General features: G+C 37.5%; 1 protein-coding gene across 12 annotated transcripts in view; it reads right to left on the bottom strand.

Annotated features, from left to right (window-relative positions):
- Positions 1-26,273, bottom strand: part of QKI (QKI, KH domain containing RNA binding) — a 302,149-nt gene that overhangs the window by 10,076 nt on the left and 265,800 nt on the right. For 5 of the 12 annotated variants that reach the window (XR_004645072.1, XM_034765256.1, XM_034765255.1 and 2 more), the window contains 3 exons: positions 8,273-8,360; positions 4,022-4,318; positions 1,119-1,193 (listed from right to left, as the gene is read on the bottom strand). Coding sequence is in view for 10 of the 12 variants with exons in the window: in XM_034765256.1 (XP_034621147.1) it covers positions 1,119-1,193; positions 4,022-4,318; positions 8,273-8,360 (460 nt within the window). In the remaining 2 variants the exon portion in view is untranslated. Of the gene's footprint in view, positions 1-736; positions 1,962-4,021; positions 4,319-8,272; positions 8,361-26,273 lie in introns of those variants that run through there. The other 7 variants (XM_034765257.1, XM_034765259.1, XR_004645073.1 and 4 more) reach the window with 6 other exon arrangements.

Here is a 26,273-nt window from a genome sequence, read left to right on the forward strand (position 1 = left end):
TAGAATAATAATACTCAGCAATTTCAAAACATTTCGCATCTTCAAAAGCATTGAACATACATTAATCCCCACAACACCCCATGAGCTAAGGAAGTATCATCCTTATTTTATAGATGGGAAAACATACACAGAAAGGTTAAGTGATTCGCACAAGGAGTCACTGGCAGAGCTGGGATAAGGGGTTGGGTGTTCCAGTTCTCCACCTGCACTGCTTCCTAGTCAATGAACAGCCCAATGTCAATAAACCGAAAACATCACTTTTCTTAATAAGCTTAAGTAATTCATTCAAGGGTCCAAGGGCATACACAGATGGTAAGTTACATTTGATGAACAGGAGAAAAATGAAGATTTATTTTCCATTCATTGGTTAGTTAAGAGAGATGTCCAAATACTGGATGTCATCTCACCAACGGGACTTCAAAAGTTGCTTCTTCTTCAGACAATGTATTTTAGCAGCAAATGACAAATACCAAGAAATCCATTTTGGCAAAAGAACGTAAAAGAATATTGCCTTTACTGACTCAAACCCAACAAACTTTTGAAGTATTATCTTCACAGTCCTTATTTTGTTGAATTAAGTTAGATATCTGAGAACATGAATCTTCTTTAGAGTTATACAGTACAGTGGCTCAAACAGTTTATTAGAAAAAAGGAACCTAAATCTTCAGTTTTCTCCAGACAGGAGGCATTTTATTCCTTTACTTCCTTCTCATTAAGCACCCATCCATTCATTTTATTTTTGCAACACCAATCTGATATTTCCACACCAATTAAAAGAGCAAGTTTGAAGGGAAAACCAATTAATGTAGCACTAAACTCTTATTTCCTGATGAAGCTGAATCTTCTATAGTTCTTATAAAGGAAATCAGTTATAGCATTTTAAACATATCACATAATTTATATATTTTAATAGATGGGAAACCTAAAGAAGTTTACACAAGGTCTTTAAAATTGCAAGCGTTTCCAAAGCTGTAATATAGTGACTATTTAGATTTTTGAGAAAATTAATATTAATGAGTGGGTCAAAATATGGTATTTGGTTAACCAGCTGTGGTGTTGCAAATTTCATGTACACTCAAAGCATTTCTTATAAAAAAGAACTGCAGAACTAAACTAACCTCGGTCTGCGGTCACAATCCTTTGGTAAGGATGGACACGCATATCGTGCCTTCGAACTTTAGTAGCCACCGCACCTAGTTAAATTGCAATTACCAAGACAAAGTTAGAAAACATTCAAAGACAAACATTAACAGCAGGTTTAGCAAAATGGATTTAAGTGATCATTTACTACAAAATTCATTTTAAGAAAGCAACAAGTTAAGGCACAGTAGTTTCAAATCTTAACTTTAATATATGAAGTATATCTGTGCAGATTAATATTGCATTTATTTCAAACATCCTGGCCTTAACCTGTTTAATCCACTCATTTTCAATCCCAACATTACAGTATTTCATGAAATCTATTAGATCCAAGAACATTTAAGCTTTACTAGTCACATATTCACTGAAGTGCCTTTTTTGCAGCAGCACTACTTTAAATAATGCCATTTTTAATACTGACAATTATTTGCTACCCTTCAGACCACTTCCAGTTTCTACCATTAAAAAAAGTTTTAAAGCAATTCTTCATGCCTACAGATGTGGTTTTAAATTTTAAGTCAATAAAGTATGAACTGCAATGAATTAGGTGATTAGTAAAGCAAACAGTATAGAACACTTAGCAGTCAGTATACTACTATACACTCATAAATTACAGCTACTTTGTAATAATAGAGACTAAACCAAATTAATAGCACTATTTTATTTTATATCTATGTGCAAAAAAAGTGCAAGTAAGTCACTGACTGCTAGGCTACTTTTTTTCAAGACTGCTGAAACTAAGCATTTGTTAAATTCAGATCTGATGAGGGTTCAGTTAAGACCGTTCTTGAATTCTTAGCCTTTCGTTGGGAAAGCCATACCTACAGATAAAAGGAAGGGAATTAAAAATTAGTCGCCAACTGATACCGACTTTCCCATAACCACCACCACCAACACCCATTTGTAAATTTTAAGGGAACTGCTTTAAGATACCTAAATAGTTCACCATAAAAATGGGCAAAAAATACATAAATATGTTACAAGGTAAAACTCAACAATAAACCATTTCAGTTCTGTCAGCAATGCACAAATTATTTTAAATTTCATTGCTCAAATGATAGAGCACGTATTAGAATCAGTAATTCTAGATTGCCCGGGTTACTTTGTATTATAATTGAAGTTCTTTAGTGAAAACTCACCCTCAGTGGTCAGCCAAAAGGACATTTGCTTAGATAGCTCTACCTTATCTACATTATTTTTTTGTGCTCTAAGCAACACTGACTGTGCAGGAAGGATTCTGATACATTTTTTAGTAATTCTCCCCTTCCCCACTCTTTTTATATAAAAATCTCGCCTGAAATTCATAAAAACTCTCTGCATTGTATTAAGTTATTACCATGCAGTAATAACATTTAATCATTATTTCTTTACTGCTCAACTACATCAAATGGTAATGAGATTTGGTACTGGACTCAGCCGGTGGCTACAATGATCCCTACCACAGTGAAACTACCTCAATAGACCCTGTAAGTGCCAGCACAGAGGACTCCTAGGTGGAAAAACAACATGCACAGGGTTGCAGGAAAAATTATTAATAAAAAGGAAAATATTACCAGAAAGGTATAAAGTTACATTGTTACTAATTTATCTATCATAATTTTTTGGCTATTTCAGAGACTATGCAATAGCAATAAGCTATTCTTGACTTCATTCTTTTGACCAATTAAATGTTTTCAAAAATGACTAGTGCTAAAATTGAAAATAAATGACTAAATACAAAAAAAGTACATTTTCCTATCCACAATGCCAAAAGGAACATGTAAAGACAGATGCGCACACACACATAGAGCAGCTAGTAGTATTCACTTAATTGAGCATTGGCTTTTTGTATTTCTTTCAACAAGATATTGACTTTGAATCTTAATGTCCAATGTTCATTAGAGACTTTTAGAATTTGTGTAAATCAATAACTGCTGCTGAACAAACTTTAAAGATCAAAGTCCTATAAGTCAACAAAATCATGCAGCACCAAGGTCATATACAATTTAGTAAAAGAACCAGAGAGTAAAGATTATTCAAATTCTGGAGGGAGTAAAGAGGAGAGAAATTGCATTGAAACAGTTTGTTTTATATTGACTGGTTAACTGGATTATAAACAGCAGATGTATTCTAGCCTTGATTTAGCAAGTCAATGGACTGAAATACCAGATATGATTGGCATTTCAGTCAACTCTATAAAAAAGATGTCAGTAATGTTTCTAATTGCACTGTTCTCCAGCCACATCTTAAAAGAGCTAAGTTTACTTACTGAAACTATTATTTTGTTTTCTGCTTAAAGACAGATTCATAGGTTCTTGCCACTAGATTAATTAATCAGATCTATCAATGGAAACTATATTTTTAGTTTTTTTTCAAGATTTGTTTGATGCCACAAAATATTGTGCAAAATTAAAAATGATCCCTTTTAAATATTATTGTAAATGTATTTACATTTTAGGAAAGTGCATTCAAGTTTTCCATTTGGGACAGTACAAAGTATTTATATTAACTATGCATTTCAATTCCTTTTTGCTTTTATTCTTGTCTAAAAGATGTTTTCATTTGATAGCACTACAAAAAACTTAAATGTACTACAATTTGATTAAAATAAACACACAATTTTGTTTTCAAAAAATTAAAAATGCTCCAAAATAAATATTGACCTTTTAAAGACATATGAATTTAGCAATCTAAATAAAACAATTTTAGAGCTGCACTTATTCAATGCACTTTTTACTGAGCAATTTATGAGTCTTTAAATGAAACAAAATAGGGTCAGAGCTCTCTTTCAAAAACAAAGTTTCAATGAACCACTGACTCTCATACAATAGTAAAAAACACAATAAAGCAGCCTTAGAAAATGATCTACAATTCAGTTAATCATCTTAGTAGAGAAACTTACCTAATACGCCACTAGGTTCAATAGGATACTCAAGAATTGATGTCGCTGGTGCCAGTGTATAGGGATACTCATAGGGTGTGTAAATTAAACCAGCTTCAGGTCCTTGAGGAACTATTGCAGCAGTTGGATGAGGAGTTCCGTTTGGCATGACAGCGGTCTGTATCTGTCTGATCAAAGGCATTATGGTAGGGCCAGCTGGCGTAGGAGTACGCAGGGCAGCTGGGGGGAGAACAGGCGCAGGCCCAGTAATAATCCTTGGAGCCTGGGCTGTCGCTGCAAGAGAAAAGGCAAGGGCTGCTACAGTAAGCAAAGAAATTTAGAAGGAAGTATGGAGATAGCAGTACAAAACGTGAAAAGAATGGAAAAAAAGGGGAAAAAGTAGGAAAGAAGAAAAATAAAAGGAAATCATTAGTACATGCGCTGATCACACAGTGCCAAAGCACACCATTCAAATGCAAACAGCTTTCCATTTCTCAGTGTGCTTAAGTATGAACATGCAAAATTAAAAAAGCCTTTATAAAACAGTGAAGTAGATTTCTAAACAGGTTACATAGCACGAAAGCTCAATTTAAACCATGTTTCTTTTACCTATGCTTTCAAGACTGCATGAGACTGAGACGCATGCAGGAGATATACGGAAAATACTGTTGTAATCGTACATGGAATGTAAAATATACTGCAACTATAGAATCCACAGATAGATAGTTATGCAGACCTTTCATACAAAATGAAAACAGGTTTCATAATACTTTTGTTTTTTATTAAAATTCTATTTCAAAATACATAAAACCTCCCATGATCATTGGGGTTAAAGGTGTCCTAGTAATTGTGGGTGTCCTTTTTTGCTTCTTTGTGATGAATGAAATAGGTCCAAAAAGATGATATTCTTCCTTCCCCCTCCCCAATTCTCAAAAATAATATTTTTTTTTTCTACTTCCATTTTAAATTAGAAATTCATGCGTTTTTGACACTGCGTCCTGGAAGTGTAGGTTAGGAAAAAAAGTACTTAAAAAAAAATGGAGCTAGCACATTTTAATTAAATGCTGTTTAAAATATTTTAGCACCCAATCCAGACAAGTTTTAACACCTCTCGTGGGGTCAACCCTCAAGCTTAGACTTTATGGGCTTGTGTAAATGCAGAATTACAATGGTTTGACTTAAAGAATGCTTTTTACATGATTTAGTTAAACCTACAGGTGGTTGGAAAATCCAAAATTTTCCCGGAAAAAAATTCATTGGAAAAATGCCTTTTAGAATTCTTTTGACAGAAATTTTTCAGGTTTTCTGTGGAAGCTTTTGAAATGAAATAAAAATTGTATTTCATGTAGTCTTACATTTTTTTTTTCCTGGAAACTGAAAAAATTCTGTTTTCCATTTTTGATTCTGGATTTTCAGGCTTTTGATATGTCAAAAGGAAAAGAAAAAATAAGTTACAGTTCAAAGTATCTATTCAAAATTAAAAAATGCCAGAAATTGTTCAGATGAAAAAACTGAAAATTTGAATAAGCTCTAGTTAAACTGCTGCATGGACATTCTTATTTTGGTTTACATTAAGTCAGTTAGAAACAGGTTTAAGGTCAAATGAAGTAATCCACTCAATCCAATATGAGAATGTCCAGAAAGGGACTGCATCAGTTTAACTAAGCAACTGGTTTAATGGCTGGTTTATTAAAAAATTCAAACCAAAATAATACAAGGTGCGAAATGAATCCAATTTAAGCCTGGTCTACACACAGTATAACTAACTATGTTGGTTGGGCGTGTGATTTTGTGTTTTGTTTTGCCAGCTTATACCAATAAAAACCTAGGCGGTGTCTACACTGCCACTTTCAGCGCCAAAAATTTTGTTCAGGGGTGTGAAAAAACACCCCCCTGAGCGACAAAAGTTTTAGCACTGAAAAGCGCCAGTAAAGACAGCGCTTTATCGCTGTGAGCCGTGCTCTCGGCAATAAAGCTGTGTGCGTGTGTGTGTGTTTTTTTTTTTTTTAAATCGCTGGGAGAGCTCTCCCCCGGCGATAAAGCATGTCTACACTGCCCATATCACAGCGCTGCCGCGGCCACGCTGTAACCTGGGCAGTGCAGACATACCCCTAGTGCGAACATAGTTATACCAGTATAGCTTATTCCCTTCCCAAACAAAAATAAGCCATATTGGTATAAGCACTTTCATTTTTGTAAAACTGCCACTCCACTAGAGCTATGTCTACACTACAGAATGTATGTATGCTGGCCAGTTTGTAGATTTGAAATGAAATATGAAAACCTCCAATTCTGTGTGTCTTATATTTTCAAATTTCATTGCAGACACAATGTACAACAGAAACTTTTTCTGCCAGTGAAGGATCAAAGCCTCCCCGAACAACATTAGCTATGCTGACTGAAGCACTCTTACATCAACACAGTTGCATCTACCTGGGGTTTTGTACCCAGAGCAGTGTTGGAGAGGGGTGTGGTCTCCCCCCCCCCCCCAAACATCTGATAAATATAGCCATGCTGGAGAAAGTTTTAAGTTTAGACAAGACCTTGGGGAGTCATATTGCTTTAATTATACCTTTATAATTAAATCAATACAATCTTTGTGATTAGACTAGGCCTTATTTCAGTGCACGTGTGTTAACTAACCTTTGTTAAACCTGTGTAAGTTTATGTTTTGAAAAAGCCTACCGACCACAGATATCAAGTGACTGAAACCTGAGTGATAGGGCCCGGTTTTTTATTCACGAGTTTCAAAACTGTGCTTTGTTTTTATTAAGACAAATTAATGCCAGAATAAGCAGTAGGAAGAAAAGCTCTTTTGTTAAAGAGCAACTACTCTGCTCCTTTGATTATGGAAAGCATTCACCTCCACAAAATCTGGGTCCTTCAAGACAGGCTTCCAGTAAAGAAAGATTTGACATTCCTGACAGATTTTAAAGAGGAACAAAAAGCAGGTCCCTCTCCCACCCCAAGCATTTAAAGTTTTTTTTTTTTTTTTAAATCAGAAAGCAGAAAAAAAGGCACAAATCCAATTCTTCTCTCTCTTCAGGTTACTGTTATCAGATCTCATCTGAAGATGTTAAAGTAGCTAAACCTAATTGGCATGATCTCTCTCATTTGTTTGTTTTGCATATAACCGCCATTTACTATAAACTGTAATAGAAGTGCACATGTAGAAGGACAACTTTTGGTAATATCAGTATGCCCTTAATGAAAAAGTTGACATGACTGTGGTTACATTTGACACCTGTATCAGCGAGAGTAAAGGTTTGAGAATGATTTTAAAATTTGAATTTTCATTAACAAGCTTTTACGTTCTATCCTGGAGAAAAGAGTTTATACCATAAAGAATAGCAGGCACATGTCACACGTACTCTGATAACCAGGTGCATGCCATTCAGCTTCAAGTATAAAACTGTACATACATGCATGCTCAAATCAATCTAATGGAAGAAGAATTGTTACAAACAGGCTCATTACACCACTGATCTCTGTGAACTTGCATGTGAAATCAGTTAATGAATCACTGGAAAAACATAACATTGGGGAAACATGCAAGCAAGATGACAGGAAGGAATATAATACAGAAAATGTTATTCATGTTATCTTGAACAACTGTTACATTCCCTTAAATCTCTCTAAAAAAGGTGAAAAGGAATCTATCCTCTTTTACACATGGCAAGAAATAAACAAAATTATGAGGAATACCACAGCTTCTATAGTTTACAAAACATAAAAGAGCTGGTCTACACTGAAAAGTCACATCAATATAGCTCTCTCTCTCTCGTGGATCTGAAAAATCCACACCCCTGACAGACATCGTTAAGCCAATCTAACCCTCAATGAAGTCAGTGCCAGGCTGATGGAAGAATTCTTCTGTGAACCTAGCTACCACCTCTCAGGGATATGGAATACCTGTAGCGATGGGAGAAACCATCCCGTCACTGTAGCACGTGTCTATACTGAATTGCTACAGTGGAACAGCTATGCTACAGTAGCGTTTTAAGGGAAGACATAGCCTAAAAAGCTTGCTTTTAGGGCTCAACTTTGATCAGAGTTAAAAAATAAATACTTATTTAAAAAAATGTTTCAATTCAGACATACTGACAGGAAAAAAAAATAAAAATATCTTGAATTTGCAATAGTACTAACTACACTGTCTCAATCTCGTCAACAGATATGCAACTGTGCATTTGCCAAAAGGAGAAAGGTTGGGAAACAAAACCCCCGTGGAGTCTGCTCTCCTACTGGCCCCTAGAATTTTGTCATGCTTACGTGATTTGATGTTGGCGTCTCTGTAGGTGCCATTCAGAATTGCAAGTTCCATTAGTTGCATCTTTTTAAGGCTGTCTTCCCCCTCTGCCTGCGTATGAAAAGTAGGAAAGAAAGTTAGACTAACATTTTATTTTATGAGCCAAATCTGCGCCTAGGACTTGAGAGAGAAAAAAGACATTTCTCTGAGTTTGAATGGATGGAAACACTTATTTATATTACACATAAGCCTTATGGGAATATTAGTGTATTATTAACCTCCATGGATCTGAAAGTATTAAAATTGTAAGTAGACCTCCAATAATTGGTACTGGATGAACGTCATATAAAAGTGAATAAAAGAAAAGTAAAAAATTACCAAAACAGAGCTAAAGTTTAAATCTGTGTTTGAAAGGCAAATTTAAGATTTTAAATGAAGAAGTAGTAACTTCTAAATACTTGTAGAAGATATTTGGTTGGTGGACTAAATGAAAGAAAATGCAAATATTAAATAATTGGGGCTTAAATTAATGTGTTTTTATTATGCCAGATATTGAATATTACATAAAAAGAAATAATTTGGGCCGCTATTCTGAACATTAAGTCTACAACTGTTGAAAGTCAACATTCACATCCACAAACAGCTTCAAATTCTGAACTAAAATAGGCCAAATTCAGCCAAATAAAGCTTGCAGGTAAGATGGTGCAAGTTCCCTGAAATTCAGCAGTGATATAAATGCTCATGCAAACTGGTCACAAAACAAAAATAAGTAGCAAAGTAATATAACTTGTAATCATTTTGTATTCCTAATGAATTCCAAACCTGTGCAATTTACATGCTTGGGGTCAGGAAGATGAATGTACTAGAAAGTAACTAACAAGAGATTGTATAATAATAAAACAGCCTCACCTCCTCCAAATTAGGCCTGTCCTGCAAAACATTTAAACACATACTTAACTTTAAGTATGTGAGTAATCCCACTAAAGTCAATGCAAATTGTTTTGCTGGGGTCAAGGCCTTAATTCAAGCACCAAACCCAAAACTCCACGACCAACATCAGCCATGGCAAAAAAGGATACAATACTTTTTATTTGAGATCAATAAAAGTATACCTGTTTATACTAGATCTGGAATTTGGTTCCCACAGAATACCTAATCATTTTAAATTGAGCTCATTTTGTGCACTCACTAAATGATGAATAGGTGTAAATTACGTTTTATTGCCACATACACACATTTTCTGGTTAAGGTACACCTGTGTTATTTACACCATTTATGTTACTGTTGGAATTTGGCTCAGAGTCTGGATCCCCCCTCCCCACCCCCAATATGTATCCCATTGTCAACAATAATATTGTCAATTATTCTCATTAAAAAGTAAATGAAGGAAAAAGAGAACTGAGTTTCGATACTTTGTATACCTCAAAAGCAGTAAGTAAAACTGGTATTGTTTCATGTGTTTTATTCTCAAAAGTTGTATTTTGATATCCTGAAGAAGCCTTTAATACATTCAGTATAGTTTCCAATGTGTTAAAACATTTACAATAAAGTTATCACATAATAGCTCTAGCATCTTTCCTTCAGTACCTTGCTGCTCGTCTAAAGGTACTCATTTAAGTTCACTTTTCACTTGCTAAGCAAAAGTAGTACTTTTGTCTAATTTGTTTTTTTTGTTTGTTTTTGTTTTTAATGGAGATATCCCATCTCCTAGAACTGGAAGGGACCTTGAAAGGTCATCAAGTCCAGCCCCCTGCCTTCACTAGCAGGACCAAGTACTGATTTTCCCCCAGATCCCTAAGAGGCCCCCTCAAGGATTGAACTCACAACCCTGGGTTTAGCAGGCCAATGCTCAAACCACTGAGCTATCCCTCCCCCAAATTTGCAATAACAAATTTCCCAATATTAATGTCACATACTGCTATTTTCTTAACTTACATTCCACTATCCAGATAGCAAAATAACATTTATTGGAAATTAAAAAGATGTGTATGCTTGGTTATAATACCATGCCAGGTCACCACTATATAATTTAACAATGTTACAATTACTACTACACATGAGGCACTCTCAGGGATTTAAAGCTGGATGGAAAATTGGCAATCTAAAGTGCCAGCAAGAACATATTTTGTCCTCCGGAAAAGTTGGCTAAATTTGTATTTGGGGAATTTTTAAAAAAGTCACCTATACAAATATATTTTTGCAGACATTTAGGTTAATATTTTAAAAAGTATTAGTGACTCTGGGTGCTTTAATACTGGGGTGCCCAACTTAGAGTCATTTTAAAGGAGCCTGTTTTTCAGAAAGCATTGCTCCTCTACACTCAAAACCAAGCCTCTTTAAAAGTGACTCAAGTTAAGTGTCTAAAAATGGAGGCATCCAAAATTGCCAGTGACTTTTTAAAAACTTGGGAAGAGTTCACGGTAAGGAAAGGCACCTTTTTCTATTTCTTTTCTTCTTAACTTGTCCATTTGGGGCAGGTAGGTAATTAAGATGAACCATTATTGCATATTTCCAGTAACTACTGTTCATAACTCTGTTACAAAATGGCAATAATTCCATTCATATTTTGTGAACTTAGAAAGGAAAGGAGCATGTCTACCTACAGGAATTCCAAAATTTTTGGTATATATTTCATGCTGATTTAAGGAAATAAATAATCACTATAAATATTTTATTCCAAATGCAAAGAGTGAGCCTATTTAGCAAATTATGAAGACACAAAGTCAAGAGGAAGTCTGCATATTCATAATCATATCTAAATATACCTATAATACCATGAAGAGTGTGTTCTGACAAACTTTTTTTTGAAGTTTATTAACAAAATAATTTGATGCAACTGTTAGAGAGTTCAAGACTATATAAACTTTACATTTTCATAACTTTTGAAAATTCACTAATGATCTCATTCAAGTACTTTCATCATCCCAACCACAAAAGAGGCTATGTACAGTATCCTTACATGTATACATACTATATAAAACTTCTGTTTTTGGTAAAATATTCAGAATAGGCGAAACCTGTAAGAGTTATAGGTTCCTTCTGATATATTGTGATTAGTGTGTGGTGGCATACATAGATTTTAGACTTATTTGACACTAATATTTCTGGAAAAGTAAATGCCTTTTCAATTACCTCTTTAACTGTAAATTGTACCATTAAATGCAGTCCCAGGCTTCACTTACTTCTCATATTAATTGAAATCATTCTTTTCAGAATAGTAGTTATATCCCCCCTTATCTAGTATGCTCTGAATTTTCAAATAGGCTAAGTGTTAAGAAAGTTGTCAGTGCTGGTAGTTGCTATTGCTGGTAAATTGGTCAGAATACATGTAAGAAGCTAATTACGATGCACTAAACTGAACAAGAGCTTACATTAGTCTTTTTTCTACTGTTACTTATGGTAGCACTATAACTGACCACATCATTATATAGATGCTATTTAACTATTTTCTATTTTATTTTAATAATAAGCAGACACTTTTATTCTGATTTTTCATTTTAGTACCAATCTGTATTTTTGATAAAGGCTTTCAGTTTTAGTAAATATCTGGAACATCAACAAGAATCTAGCTTTTCTCTGAAGCAATGTGTAACACTGCTATCAATGAAATGCAAAAGATCAAGCATAGTACCATTAATTATTACCAGAACTTGAATTTCTTCCAAAATCAGCTTAGGGAACTGATCTGAGTTATTAATGTGTCTGTGTAGGTGACAAATCTTACATTACACTCCCTGGAAGATCTCAATCAACTGCTAGGTGCTGAATATACTTGAACCACGATGAAAACCTTGCTAATATAACTGATCATAGCATAGCATAAACTGATCATAGCTAGCAAATTTCCAGGGAAGAGGAGGTGTGGAGAAAAACAATGCATAGCTGCTTAAGCAACAAACTTTAAATAAAATTGTTATTATCTCCTTGGACCCATAACATGTTTTTATATAGATCAATGAATTTCCTATAGTAAGAGGCAACTATTTAGAATTTACACAAAGTGCATTTAAAGGTAATACTGTACCTTCAGCCTCCAAAAACAGACATGACTGTCAACTGTTCATTCTTGGCCTTCTCTCAGGTACTGTTTAACAGTTCTTCATCTAATTTTATACAGCCTCAAGATCACTTTTTATAAATTTCTGCTTCAAAAAAAATGTGATATGTCTACTTGTACATGGTACTTCACTGTTGTAGGATCTGGAACTTGGAATGCCACATCAGCAGCTTTTTCCAGTTTTAGTTTGGATTTTTGAGCAGTATATTACACACAAAAGAAAAACACCTGAAAAAAACTTCAGAAGTGGCTAATCACATGGGCATGATTCCAACTCTTCCCAGAAGATGGCACTGTTTATTACATAATGCTATCACCTCTAGGCATAGGTGGTTATCTTGTCACTGTATTGCTCTACCTGTATTGTTTAATAACTTGTATCTGATTATGCATTAACTTGTCACAGTTGCTTGCCACCTCTTTTCAAACTGCCAAGTACAAAAGTGTTCAGGGCCATTTTGTGTGCACACACATGCCGTACTATCAAATCCTCCTCTCCAGTTTCATTGGCCCTTGTTCTTCAGCTGCCAGAGACTAGTTTTAGAGACACAGAATGCAGAAATGGGCATGTGCTGTTGTTTGACCTGTCCTCTCTCTTCACAGCTGACGGCTGATCAAATGAGACACACTGATGCAATCTATTTTAGCTCCGGGCATTTCTGCAGGCACTCTCTGCTGAAGCAAAGAGGGGTTGCATCAAGGATACAAAGGCAATCTCTAAAGAGACAGAATGCTACCTGTTCAGTATCTACAACAAAGCCCAGTCATTTGTACTGAGAAGAAGCTGCTTTAAGCAAACATCAATAAGGTCACTTAAAGCCAGATTTGCATTGCTTAGTTTAAGCTCAAGTGATTCACTCAAGCCTTTCATCCTCTTAATTCTTCAATGTTCCCCTTGTATTTCTCAGATACAATATAACATGCAGATTAAGTAATAAAACAGTTTGGTACCTCACTGTTGAAACATCACTTTGTAATGGGAACATTCAAGACTCCTTACTGAATGGAAAAGGCTTAAGGAATATAGGTAGGAATTCCCTAAGAAGGTACAATGTATATTGAGAGAAAGTATACTGAACGCCCTGTTTACATTTTGCAAGAATTTCTCACTGATGCTAATAGCAGTTCAGCTGCACTTGTGGTAGCAATGTCAGGAGCTACCAATGGCATTTTAAGCAATGTGCCATCTCATCAGATGGGCACAGTGCTTAAAATTCTAGCAATAGCTGGCTGCCCACCTATAACAGGACTCTCAAAATTACTAGTATCTGTAGAGCTGGTGTTAGAAACTGCTGGAAACTTTTTGCATAATTTCTGTTATGAATACAATCATAATTTCTATGTTATTGCATGCATCCGAGTTTAGAATTCTTGCCTCTTGGGTAGAAAAGGACTGGAAAGAGGAGCTTTATGAATTATGGCTGTTGATGCTATAATATTACCCCTCTCTAATCAATATTAAACAATAAATGTTCATGAGAGCAAAGATATTCTTTTAATGAGATTTTAAAAGAAACATGTATAAAAAATAAAAATACTGACTACCACTAAGCCTTATTGTCAAGATTAAGCTGTCATAGTAGCCTAAGTCCCAGGTTTGAAATACCCAGTCACCTTGGGATCACGTGTTCAAAATTGCCCCTTCATCTTGTTGAGGTAGATAAACTGAGTACTACACAAATACATGTGATTATCTGTATAATGGGCATCCACGGAGATCCATACATGCATAGATGTATGGGTAGGGCTGACAAGGAAAAAAAGGAATATTGAAGGAAATGTGCAGGAAGTGCATTAATTCCAATGAGGTACTAAAAATATTCAAATACAGTACATTAAAAAAATGTACCACCTTTCACATTAAATGTGTACTATCCCGCACAGATAAGGTAAGGTAAGGGCTTTCAAAATGTATTTGCTGTTAATGTACCTTATACAGGTTCCTGGAAGAAGTGGATCTTGCTCATGCAAAATTACATCTACTAAATGAGTTTGCTAAAGCATACAGTCAGCCTTTGGAAGGTAGTGGAGGAGGGGGATCAGCTTAAGCGCTTATTTTTGGTATATTGTGTAGGTTTCAAACTATACTGTCATTATTTTAAACCCTCAGATGGGCTAAAGTATTTAGAACAATTACACCTCTACCCCGATATAACACTGTCCTCGGGAGCCAAAAAATCTTACCATGTTATAGGTGAAACCGAGTTATATCGAACTTGCTTTGATCCGCCAGAGTGCGCAGCCCCACCCCCCGGAGCACTGCTTTACAGTGTTATATCCAAATTCGTGTTATATCGGGTAGAGGTGTATTTAAAACCCAACAATATACTAAAACTAATGGCATTTACCTTGGACTCCATCCCATCCCTTAAACTGAATTCATGGTTCAAGAGATTTCTATCTGGGGTATAAAGTCACATTGCATGAGAACTAATGATCTAATACTTTGGGAGATTTGAAGAAAGAGAGAGCTTAAGAGAAAATTAGTTTTAAACTAAATGATTTGCTTTCTGTCACAGATCCTAGCAAGTGCTCCCCTTCATGGCCATGTACTAGGATTATTGTGAGGAGAATCCAAGCTTGTGCGCTCTGGATACCTTGGAGACTTAGCGGGCTGTAGCAGTTTCTACCTTTGGCCTCTCTGGCACACTTCCTGGGCATTGACTACCAGTACCTCTTCTCAGAAATGGGGCTCCTCAGCCCATTTGCCCTAAGCTTCTAGGACCAGCACTAACCCCAAGATATCCGAAATTACTTAACACATGAACTTCACCCCAAATACGGGAAGCTTCTGGTTACAGTTTAACACTCTGTGTATCATACAAAACAATAAATATCTTAAAATGTAGTGTCTCTCTAGCTCGCCCTTCCCTTGTGAGTTCTTAGGGTTCATCTGTGTACAGAAAGGCAGTGTGTTCCCCGCCCCATACAGGCTGTTACATGTTGCATGGTCTCTTCTTCATAGAGTCCCTCACCCAACTTCTGTGACCTTGCTCTCTCCTGCTCTTCCTCTTCCTGTCTCATTCTCTGTTCTTGTATGTTTCTTTATTTAAATACCTCCTTGTAAACTGGCCTCTTTTGCTCTATTCCAGGGAAGTTTAAACTGCTCCAACCTTCCCTGCTCTCATCAGCTGAACTGGTTTTTCTAAGGAAGCCCTTGCTCTTTAGCATAACCTTTGTAAGGTCTAAGTATTATCATCAATACTTAAGTATTTCCAATTGTCCCTGTCTGGTGTGTACTTGTTACAGGATCTGTCAGCAATGGTGGACAGACACAGACACTCACGACACAGCAGTTTTCCTTAATACAACTACGTACATAATATCAACTGGAATTCATAAGTTGTACAGACATAGCCCCAATTCATCAGTAAATAAATCTCTTATCCTTGGTGTTTGGGTTTAGTATGTGTGTTCAAAGTTGATGTATGTTTTGTAACGATCACCATGAAGTGTAAAAAAGCCATTACGCACTCACTCTACACATCCATAGGCTTCCCTCCCCATGCCTGAAAAAACTCTGTTTAGCTCGAAAGCTTGTAACTTCACCAACAGAAGTTGGTCCAATAAAATATATTATCTCACATACCCTGTCTCTCTCACCCATGCATTCATATATGCTTTCTCCATAAGATAACTTCTTTGAAAAAAATGAGACAAGATTATTTTTTGAATAAATGCACCTCTTTGTACGTCACACATTACTGCATCTCAGCTGGATATTTGCAGCATTCCTACAGCTCAGCTGTATGCACAGACATTTTGCCTGCAGTTCCTTTCTGCAGCATGCAGCCATTATGGCATCAACCCCACGAATCCAGAAACCACACCCAAAATCTCCATGCAGGCCCAGTAACCCTGAAGCCCACTGCACCCAGAAAACACCTATCTCCAAACTACCTCAGCAACTCTCCATGTAGCCCAGCACTTCTACCTATCTCAGCACCTCCAGCTAATCCAAATATCTCCAGGTATCTCAGGATCCACCCCACTACCAAGACAGTCACTAGCTGTCTCCCAGACACCTCCACCCAGCTTCTTCCAACACTTTAGCCTCTCCAATCACCCTTCACCACCCATCCAGCCACCTCTTCCACCTACAACTGTTAAATTTTGTGCAGCTCCATGTCCTTCCTCACCACTGTTCGAGGCAGGGTGTGTTACCATACAATAAATTTATGAATATGCAAATATGCAAAGCAGCGCACTAAATAACTTACATAAATGTCACATGGAATCGCAAACTTGCCAGCAGTGGAGAACATGTATTACTAAGAATGAAGAAGTGCTGCACTTTTTCCTATAATAAAAAAATCATTCAAATCCTGTATTTGCACAGTAGCTTCACTTTTATATACCCACCTTTTACATATCCATGTAAAGAGGATGCACCAAAAAATAAATAAATAAAAAACCAAAAAAACAGCTCTTCAAAATGCATTTCTGTGCCATATTCACATATCTGAGCAATTCGCTGAATATGTGCTGCAGACAATGACAACTGTAGATTTTTTCAGAAGTATCATTAAGCTCAGTTAAAATGTAATATCTGCAGCGAACAGTTTGCTAATGCTGAGCTTATTTTTCTTATCCAATGGGCCTCTGGCCCAAAGGGGTCTGTCAGCATATACCTTTTCCTGCATACTGCCTTAACTCTGGCCCCCTACTACTACAGTGGACTAACAACTGCAGCTTCATAGGCCAGCACTATGAAAGTCTTTTTGACACAACATGCTGTGGAATGCTTTTTTCTAGCTGACAAAGAAAAATGTTCCACTGCAATTCACTTGTAGATCAGTAAGTATTTCAAACATACTATGCACCAGTCAAACATCCTTTACACATGAATGTTTCCATTCAGGGGCAAAAACCTTCCATTCATAATTTATAAAGAAATAACCTCACATAGTATACTACAGATTCCTAGACGTGCACGTGGTTGTTTTTTTTTTTTAAACTCAGATTTCAGCCATGAATATGGGACTTGTAAAAGATTATGGGCTAAAAGCTATTGGAACTGCTAAAGTATACATGTCTAAAATTCATTGTACACTTTGAATGACTACTGCCTTTGCTTGTAGTGCTTCAACGTTTTAATTGCGTTATCTCATAGTTTTCTATAGTCTCTAAGCACTGAAATCTTAAGTAACAGTCAATAAAATAGGATATACTCAGTAAGACTTGAGAAAAGGTCTCTTTCTGAAGATCTGAATTTGAGTACATCAGAAGCTTAGTTTAGTTAGTACATTATTCAATTTACTATACATAATCAAATTTCAGCATGGTTATCTTTCATTTCTGGCTGTTTGATTTATAGTTAGAAAATTTTAACCAACTATTTTATTCAATTAAAAAAATAGCACACTTTTCAACTTCAATTTTTGTTATTTTCATGTACACAAAAAACGACTTTGGCAGGCAAACCAAGACTTCAACATGTATTTGGTTACAATTAAATAAAGTAAATGTGTTGCTGACAGGAGAAAGAGAGAAAAAAAGTCTTCAGTAAGGCCTTGTCTACATTAAAAAGGGTTTGCCAGTATAGGAGACTCATTTTACACCAGCAGGAGTTCTTTTGAGGGTATAGTTTATACGAGTTCTTTTGCTGATATAGTGTATACCAATTCCCTGAATCTCATGGTGCTTCCCCAAACATCTTTGAAGCTCAAAGTAAAATAAATGAACACTACACATCTAAGCACTGTTAGAGAAGCCCAGAGTACCATAAGCAGAACTGTGGTGTTTAATAGGTGCATGGGATGGCTCAGTTATTTCTCAATTTCCTTTTCAACATTGATGCAGACTACTATGCCTAGGCAGACAGGCAAAGATAAATTAGCATCATTATTTCTTCTGGGCAACACAGCCTGCTTATCTTCTTCAAAGCAAGCTCTCGGTTCAAATGATATGCAAAGAAGACTGTGCTATTTCACTTGACAAATTCATTGGTCATAATGTTAAAGATACACCAGGGGAAAAAAGGCAGCATATCTTCTTACATTTCCCATCACCCTATCTGACAGAGTCCTATTTAATCATGATACTTGGACTAGGAGCAACATTTTCAAGAGTCCCTTTTTTTTGTTTCTGCAACAAGTAAAGCAAGATAAGGTACAGAAAAACAGTGTGAAACACATTTTTATAAGCTGAGCTGAAATACTGCATCACTGGAACCTAGGGCTGTTAACTGTTCTAGTATGAAGAGAATGAATTCGGGGGGGGGGGGGGGGGAAATAGGGGGGAGGGGCGGGGGCGGGGGGAAATCAGCTTCAGCATTCTCTGTGACATGAAAGAGATGTGTTGTGTACTGGCACTCCTACAGCATGTTGCAGAAAATTAAGGGTTCATCTTCAAATTGCACAGTTCTTGGTATGAATTTGGCCGTTCATGCTAAAGATACTCTTTTCCCAGCAGTATATCATTCTACAACTTGCCTTGTAACCCCCTAAAACTTCAGAACAGACCAATCTCTTTCTCCCACCTGTAACTCTTCAGTGAGAGAGAAAGCATGCATCTGTGTGTTAAAGGACCTTATACTAAAAGCTTAGAACAAGACGCATGTTTCACAGCACACAGAGAGAACACTAACTTAAACTGGAAAAAAAAAAAAAATCTACTTACACTGTGCCTGCTAAAAATGTTTTCATAAAAACGATCATCCCAAATCCTTTTTAATAAAGATCCGAATTAAGTAATAGCATTAATATGATCGACAATACCTACCTACTTATCAAGAGCACAGCTAGAAATCTCTAAAGCTAAACCTTGGTTCTGACTTATATGGAGGTTACTTAGCTGTAACTGGAGAACCTTTGAGATGTGTAGTCCTTATGTGTGTTCCACATGTGGGTACATATGTGCTTCATGCACTCGAGACCGCAGATTATTAGCAAGTAGTGTCCATTGGACTGCACCTGCACATTGCTCTCTTTGTGCTCTGTACTGAGGCTATAAGGGGGAAGTGCAGACTGATGCCTCTCAAGTTCCTCCTCTTACTGCAAATTAGATAAGATCCAAAGTAGAGAGGAAGGAGGGCAGGTAAAGAACACAGACAGGGACAGAGAATGAATTAACTGGATATCCAATTAGAGTCTCTGGATAGACAGCACCTGTCCTCAATCATTCTGCTATAGCGACAAATAACCTCGTTTTCCTAATTGATTTTGCTCTTTGCAGATAGAACACCAAAGCTGTCTGATGATGAGGTTTTGGAAAGAATACTGGAATATGAATTGGTTAATGCACGTGAAACTGAGAAATTACCTTGGGGATGTATTTTGGAGGAAGGTGAAGGGAAACATTCTTACGGAATGTGGTGTATGACTGGTCAGCCAGGAGTGCTTCCAGTTCATTCATCCTTCCGGAAGCCCTGACAGCTAATAAGCTGACTTTCATGGAATGGTGGAACACAGAATATGTGGCCAGCGGTTCAAAGGGCCATCTGGTAAATACTGATAATATGAGGTTGAGGTCCCATTGAAGTGTAGGTTTCACCACCAATGGGAAGGTCCTAACTAGACTATAAAAACACTAAAATACTAAGAACTCTAAAACTATGTACAAATATATTTAGGTTCTGAAAAGAGAATGTGAAGAGTGCTTCAGACACAGAGGGTTCTGACTCAGGCCATGAAGCAAGAAGGAATAGAAAGGTGTTGGTCTGCGCTGACCCTTTTGCCCTCAGTATTGAGCACGAGGGGAGCAACTTCACAGATGCAGACCAATGGACATTACTTGCTAGAAATCTCTGGTCTCAGGCACATGGAGCACATACAAACCCATGTGTGGAAAACACAGGCACCAGCATTAAAAGAACTCAAAGAGGACGTTACTCACCTTGTGCAGTAAGGATGGTTCTTTGAGAGGTGTCCCCCTATGAGTAGCTTCACTGTAGGTGTATCTGCACCTCTAATCAGAGAATTTAGGTAGCAGTGTCCATTCGGCCTGCACATGCGCCTTCCCTCGTGGTCTCCCTCGAGGTTATCTAGTGCTGCGCAGGTGAACTACCCTCAGTTTCTTCTCTACCACAGAGCCCCTTCCTCAGAACTCCTGAGTAGAGGGGAGGAAGGTGGGTTGTGGAGTATCGGGGGGAGGGGGGGAACGACATCTCGAAAAACCAGCATTACGGCACAAGGTGTATAACTTCCTCGTCTTTGAGTAGTGTCCCTATGGGTGCTCCGCTGTAGGTGACTCCACAGTCTATCCCCCATGGAGGGCTGGGGCTTTACAGTGGAGTCTGTTATTGACGACAGTACTGTGGAGTCGAAGATGGCATCAGTGGCTGGGTCTCAAGTAATCGCATGGTGGTCCACGAAAGTATGGCCAGAGGCCCAGGTTGCTGCCCTGCAGATTTCTGAGATGGGGACATCTTTAACAAACACAGTTGAGGTAGAAACCAATCTCATGCAATGCATGAGGAGTCCTGATGGAGGCAGCAGGTTATGCATGGTAACAGTGGTTAATGCAACTGGAGACCCATTTGGAGAGTCTTTGAGCTGATTTTAGAGCGTCTTTGGATCGTTCTGTGAATGAAAGGAAGAATTCAGGAAACTTCCTAATGTCCTTAGTCATGTCCAAATAGAATGCTAGGGCTCTCCTAACATGAAGTATATGAAGAATTGCCTCCCTGTTGTCACAATGAAGTTTTGGGGAAAAGGTGGGGAAGTGAATGAGATTACCTTGGGGAAGAATTTTAGGTGTGGCCTCAGGGTGACTGTCTTTAAAATGTCTCTATTTCACCTATTTGCGTGCTGGGGTAATAGCTACTAGAAATACTGTCTTCATGCAGAGGTGTAGGAAGGAGCAAGTGGCCATAGGTTCAAAGAGTGGTCTAGTTAGGGTTTTTAGAACCAGATTGAGATTCCACATTGGAGTGGGTGGCTAATTTGCAGGAAGAAGTTTCCCATGCCCTTGAGGAATCTGCATGTTGTTGGATGGGTAAATACTGAACATTCATCCACCTGATGGTCAGTAGATGTACTTCAAGCGAGCTAGAGAGACCAGTCCTTCTGAGGCCCAAAATATAGTCTGGGATCAAAAGAAGAAGATGTCTGAATCACTTGTTTGGAATTGCACCAATTTTGGAATAGTTTCCACTTCTGCGGGTAAGTGGGACAAGTCGTTGATTTCCTACTGCGCAGTAATACTTCTTTCACCTCCTTGGAGCATTTGCTAAGTGTTGGAGCCATGAAGGAGACAAGCCTGTAGATTGGGGGAAGGATCTGTCCATTGTTTTGGGAGAGCAAGTGAGGAATGGGTCAAAGAGGAATTGGAAGACATATTGCCAGCTGTGCAAGGTATAGGTACCACACTTGCCTTGGTCATGAGGGGGCAATCAGTATGACTTTTGCTTTCTCTTGCCATATCCTTAATAGAATCTTCGACACCAGAGGGAAAGGAGAAAAGGCTTATAGCAGCTCCTTGCCCCATTGAAAGATGAGACTGTCCCTTAGAAACTGTTTCCCCAGTCTGGCTGTGGAGCAGTAGCAGACACATTTCTTGTTCCCATAAGTAGCAAACAGATCTATTGTTGGGTTTCCCCATAGGTCGAATATGCCATGGAGCACTGCTGGGTTCATCATCCATTCATGGTCATATGAGAAATTCTGACAAATTGTCTGCTGTCACATTTTGTATCCCTGGCAGGTAAGTGGCTGAAATGAGCACGTTGTGGCAGGACGCACCAATTCCAAAGTTTAAGTGCTTCCGTGCAAGGGGAAGGTGATCTGGCCAGGGCCAGTTCTAGGCACTTGGGGCAGCACATTTTTAGGGGCGGCATGGCTGGCACCAGAATGCCGCCCCTAAAAATGTGCCCCAGCCGCCCTAGCTCACCTCCGCTGCTGCCGCTCGCGCGCCGCTGCTCACCCTCCCTCCCAGGCTCTCAAACCTGGGAGGGAGGGGGAGATCCCGAGCGGCTGTGGTGTGTGAAACAGCTGATTCGCGTGCTGCTGCTCCCCCTCCCTCCCAGGCTCTCAAGCCTCCAAGTGGCCACGGCACGCGTGCCTCTTCTCCCCCTCCCTCCCTCCTAGGCTTGAGAGCCTGGGGGGAGGAGGCAGGGCTAGGGATTTGGGGAAGGGGCGGAGTTGAGGCAGGGCTGGGGGTGGGGTAAGAAAAAAACGGGGCGGGGGGGGGGGCGGTAGCCAAAATTGTTTTTGCCTGGGGCAGCAAAAATCCTAGAGCTGGCCCTGGATCTGGCGTCCTCTTGACCATTTATGTAAAACATGCATGCTATATTATCTGTTGTGACTTTCATTTGAGTATCTCTGATGAGAGGGAGAAAGTGTGTGCAGGCATTTCTGATGGTTCTTAGCTCCAGAAGGTTGATATGGAGGACTGATTCTGTGGGAGACCACTAGCCTGGGACTTTACAGTCATTTAGGTGAGCTCCCCAGCCTATTAGAGAGGCATCTGTTAGACTCAGAATTGGTGGGGGTTGCATGAAAGGGATTGCCTGCATGGACGTTGGATGGTTCTTTCCACCAGTCCAAGGAGTGTTTGGCCCTGGAGAGCATCAACCTTTTGCCTTGTTTAACCTGTCCCTGTTCAGCGAGTAGACAGATCTGAACCGTATCTGTAAAAATCTCATGTACAATTGGGTGTGTGGGGACACAAATGTGCATGCCGCCCGCCATGTGCCCAAGAAGCTGGGGACAATTCCTGGCCAGTGTTTGTGGACTGGCCTGGACTGTCTCTATGACACTCATCAGGGTGCTAAATCTATACAGTGGGAGGAATGCTCATGCTTGCACTGCATCGAGTTCGGCCCCAATAAACTCCAAACACTATACTGGGGTCAAGGTTGATGTCTGGGTATTGAGCTGCAGACCCAGTTGCACAAACATGGACATGGTCCTCTGGGTGGCTCGTAGGGCATCTTTGAAGGAATGAGTCTTGAGAAGGTAGTCGTCCAGGTTTGGGTAAATGATAATATTTGATTTCAAAATACTTGCTTCCTTTCTAATATTTTTCATTACATGTATTATTTAAGATTGCATGTTGCCACCTGGGACTGAATACTGTTAGTGAAAATAAGATACATCTCCAGCCGGGTAGGTTTTCATTTTGAATTAGGTAGCATTGACTTAATTAAAATAAGTTTTTTTATGCTAATATATTATCAAACACATTATGGAAGACTGAAATTTTAGGATAGATATGATGAAGTATGTCAATATTTGGAGACCATCTGTCTTATGTAACAGCATCCCATATTGTCTATCCTCTCAGTTACAATTGCTATCATGTAGGCTACATGGACTGCAAAAGATAAGTGGGGATGAGGAAGGGTGGGAGGGAATATGACATGATAATTTAAAACATGAATAGACAGAATAAATGTATTTTCCTTCTGTCCAAAGTTATTTGGGAAAAAATTTAATCTTAAAATATTTAATGGTGGAATTCCATACTTTTGTTGACATTGCCCTCCTTTTTCCGCATACATTTTCCAAGGCAAAAAGAGATGTAGTAGCAGAACAGTCAAACTGAAAATGTAATATATCTTGATGCCTGTAAATCTTTATGTAGCTTCTACGTTTTTGAGGGAACCTTCATTCAGACAGGGTATTTTTGTTTGGTATGTGCAGGCACAAAACTATATGACTGGTTCAAATCTTAAAATTTCTGGCTCAACTGGGGTCAATGTAAGAGTTTGAAAGATGAAAGAGACCTCCGACTCTCAACACGAACCTTAAATTATTCTAGAAAGTTATTAAAATGTGAAAAGTACTAAAAATTCACGTTTACTTCCAGGTTCTTAGAAGACCATGAGAGTTCTGCCTGTGCAATACTACTAAACAAATACATGATGTGTACATTTTGCTTCTACCCAATTTAAATAGCATAAATCTGTTACTGTTAAAAAAAATCGAAAACTGTTATATAGACTATTGTAAATGTGTGTGTCCAATTTGTCTTCAGTGTTTTGCTGCTCTCTTAACAGTTTATGAATACCAGAATGAGATGATGGTACTATTTCAGCTGCCTAGTCACAGCTCATCTTACAACTGGCTAAGACCTGCATTCACTCAGTTTAAAAATACAGAGTACTGAATAAAAGAATTGCGTGCACTCTCTTTAGGGGACAAATATGCCAATCATATGACCTTCTATTTGAAGGCTCAAGCTGCTCAAGGCACTGTGTTGTCAGGGAGAAGGCTTTCTTGGCTATTTATTGAGCTTTCTTTTCAGCTCCTAACAGACTAGCCAATGATTATTTTCCAGAGAAAGTAGTGTGAACTCAGAACTGCCTAGCTCAGGCTGTAAACAAAGGGCCTTTGAAGAGCACTCCTTGAAAGAGCTAGATGACTGCACACTCATGTGACTAGCTAACTACATTCCGTTATTTTTAAATGGAGCTGTAATCTGTGGGTAGGTTGTCAGCAGTAACCCTTTGTGACACCGTAATGAAAAACTAATACACCTTATGTGGTGAATTCCCCTACTTAGGTCGTGTGGCTATCTCTAAGCAGTAATGTATATTATGATTGTTTTTATTAGGTTGAAATGTTAGCTAAATAAAAGCTCAGGTTGTGATGAATTGCAAAAGTCAAGAAATTCAGTTAACATTGAAAACTAAATCACGCTGTCATACAAAAAGAACCAGAGTAAAATATGGATGTCTTTCCTGCTAGTTTGAATCACAACTTTAAAGTTGTTTCTATATAACTTTCCTCTAATTATATTTAATACCAAAATTCTGACAAGTTTATCTAAAAGATCCATTTGAAACTAAATGTATTTACACTAGCTTTTTAAAAAAAATTTATACTATGAATGCTATATTGGACATCTCTAAGAAAAACAAATGTATAATTACTAGAGATTAATGGACGATCAGTAAATCATTACAAAGCAGTGAAGTCCATAAGCAGTAGTTATGTTTCAAAATTTAATATATTTCACTTGTTTATAATTCCCCAGTATCAAAAATGATTAAATCATTCATATGCATCACTCGACAGACTTCTTTTAGTAAAAAAGTCAGACTTAAATATACCTTATTGTATAATGTCACTCATTTTAGACACATTATTTCAAACACATATAAGCTCTCTGTTCTCATTGTTTATTAATTTGAATATACTGACAAAGCTGAAACCTGATGCTAGAATAAAACATTTTGAATATGTTAAGGAAACAAAATATGTTTTTTAAGCCTTCCACTTTTTCTACTTTGGCTATATATCACACTTTTAAATATTTGGGCTGTGATAAATTAAGAGTTCTGAAGCAAGCAGTGTATAAAAAAAAGTTCATCCTAAGAAGTTCACCCCCGTTCTCCCCCTATAATTCAAATTAAAGAACGTAAAATATGTTGCTCTTATTTTTAAACTTTGTATGTCAAACTTTACTCTCATGCAAATTTAGGACAGATTATACATCCTTAAAAAAGTTTTACTGTGGAAATAGTAACCTGAAGTTATTACTTTTAAAGTTTAAATAATTTTAAAAATGTAAATAAAAACATATATCCTGCAAATGGGTTACTTGATTGAGTTCAAGAAAGAATGTCATTCCACTATTTTCCATTTACACAACTGAACACAATGCAAGAAAAAAAATATTCTAAGCAAAATTTACTCTTAAATAATTACTAGCACTGATGGAAAAAAATTCTATTAAAACTATTTTGAGTGAATTAAGTTTTTCATGAAAGGTATCTACCATCAACAGAAAATTCTGACTTTTAATTGAACAACCAAACACTTGAAAACTGAAAAGTTTTGATTTGTAAATACCACCATGGTGCCTCATGTAGGTTGTAGTTTGGTTGCCTCATGTCCCTTCTCTTCTATAGGACACAGTTTAAATTTTCAGCAGAAAATAAAAATCCAACCATCTGTAGTAATTAGTGCACTTCAGCAAATAACTGACTCAAAAAGTTCCTTCCTAGATACTGAATGCTGCTCTTTTTTAGCACTAGTGCTACTTTAACAATAAATGTTTAAATGATTGTATGTCAAATT

Source organism: Trachemys scripta, chromosome 3 (genome assembly GCF_013100865.1).
Source record: "Trachemys scripta elegans isolate TJP31775 chromosome 3, CAS_Tse_1.0, whole genome shotgun sequence".
NCBI lineage: Eukaryota > Metazoa > Chordata > Testudines > Emydidae > Trachemys > Trachemys scripta.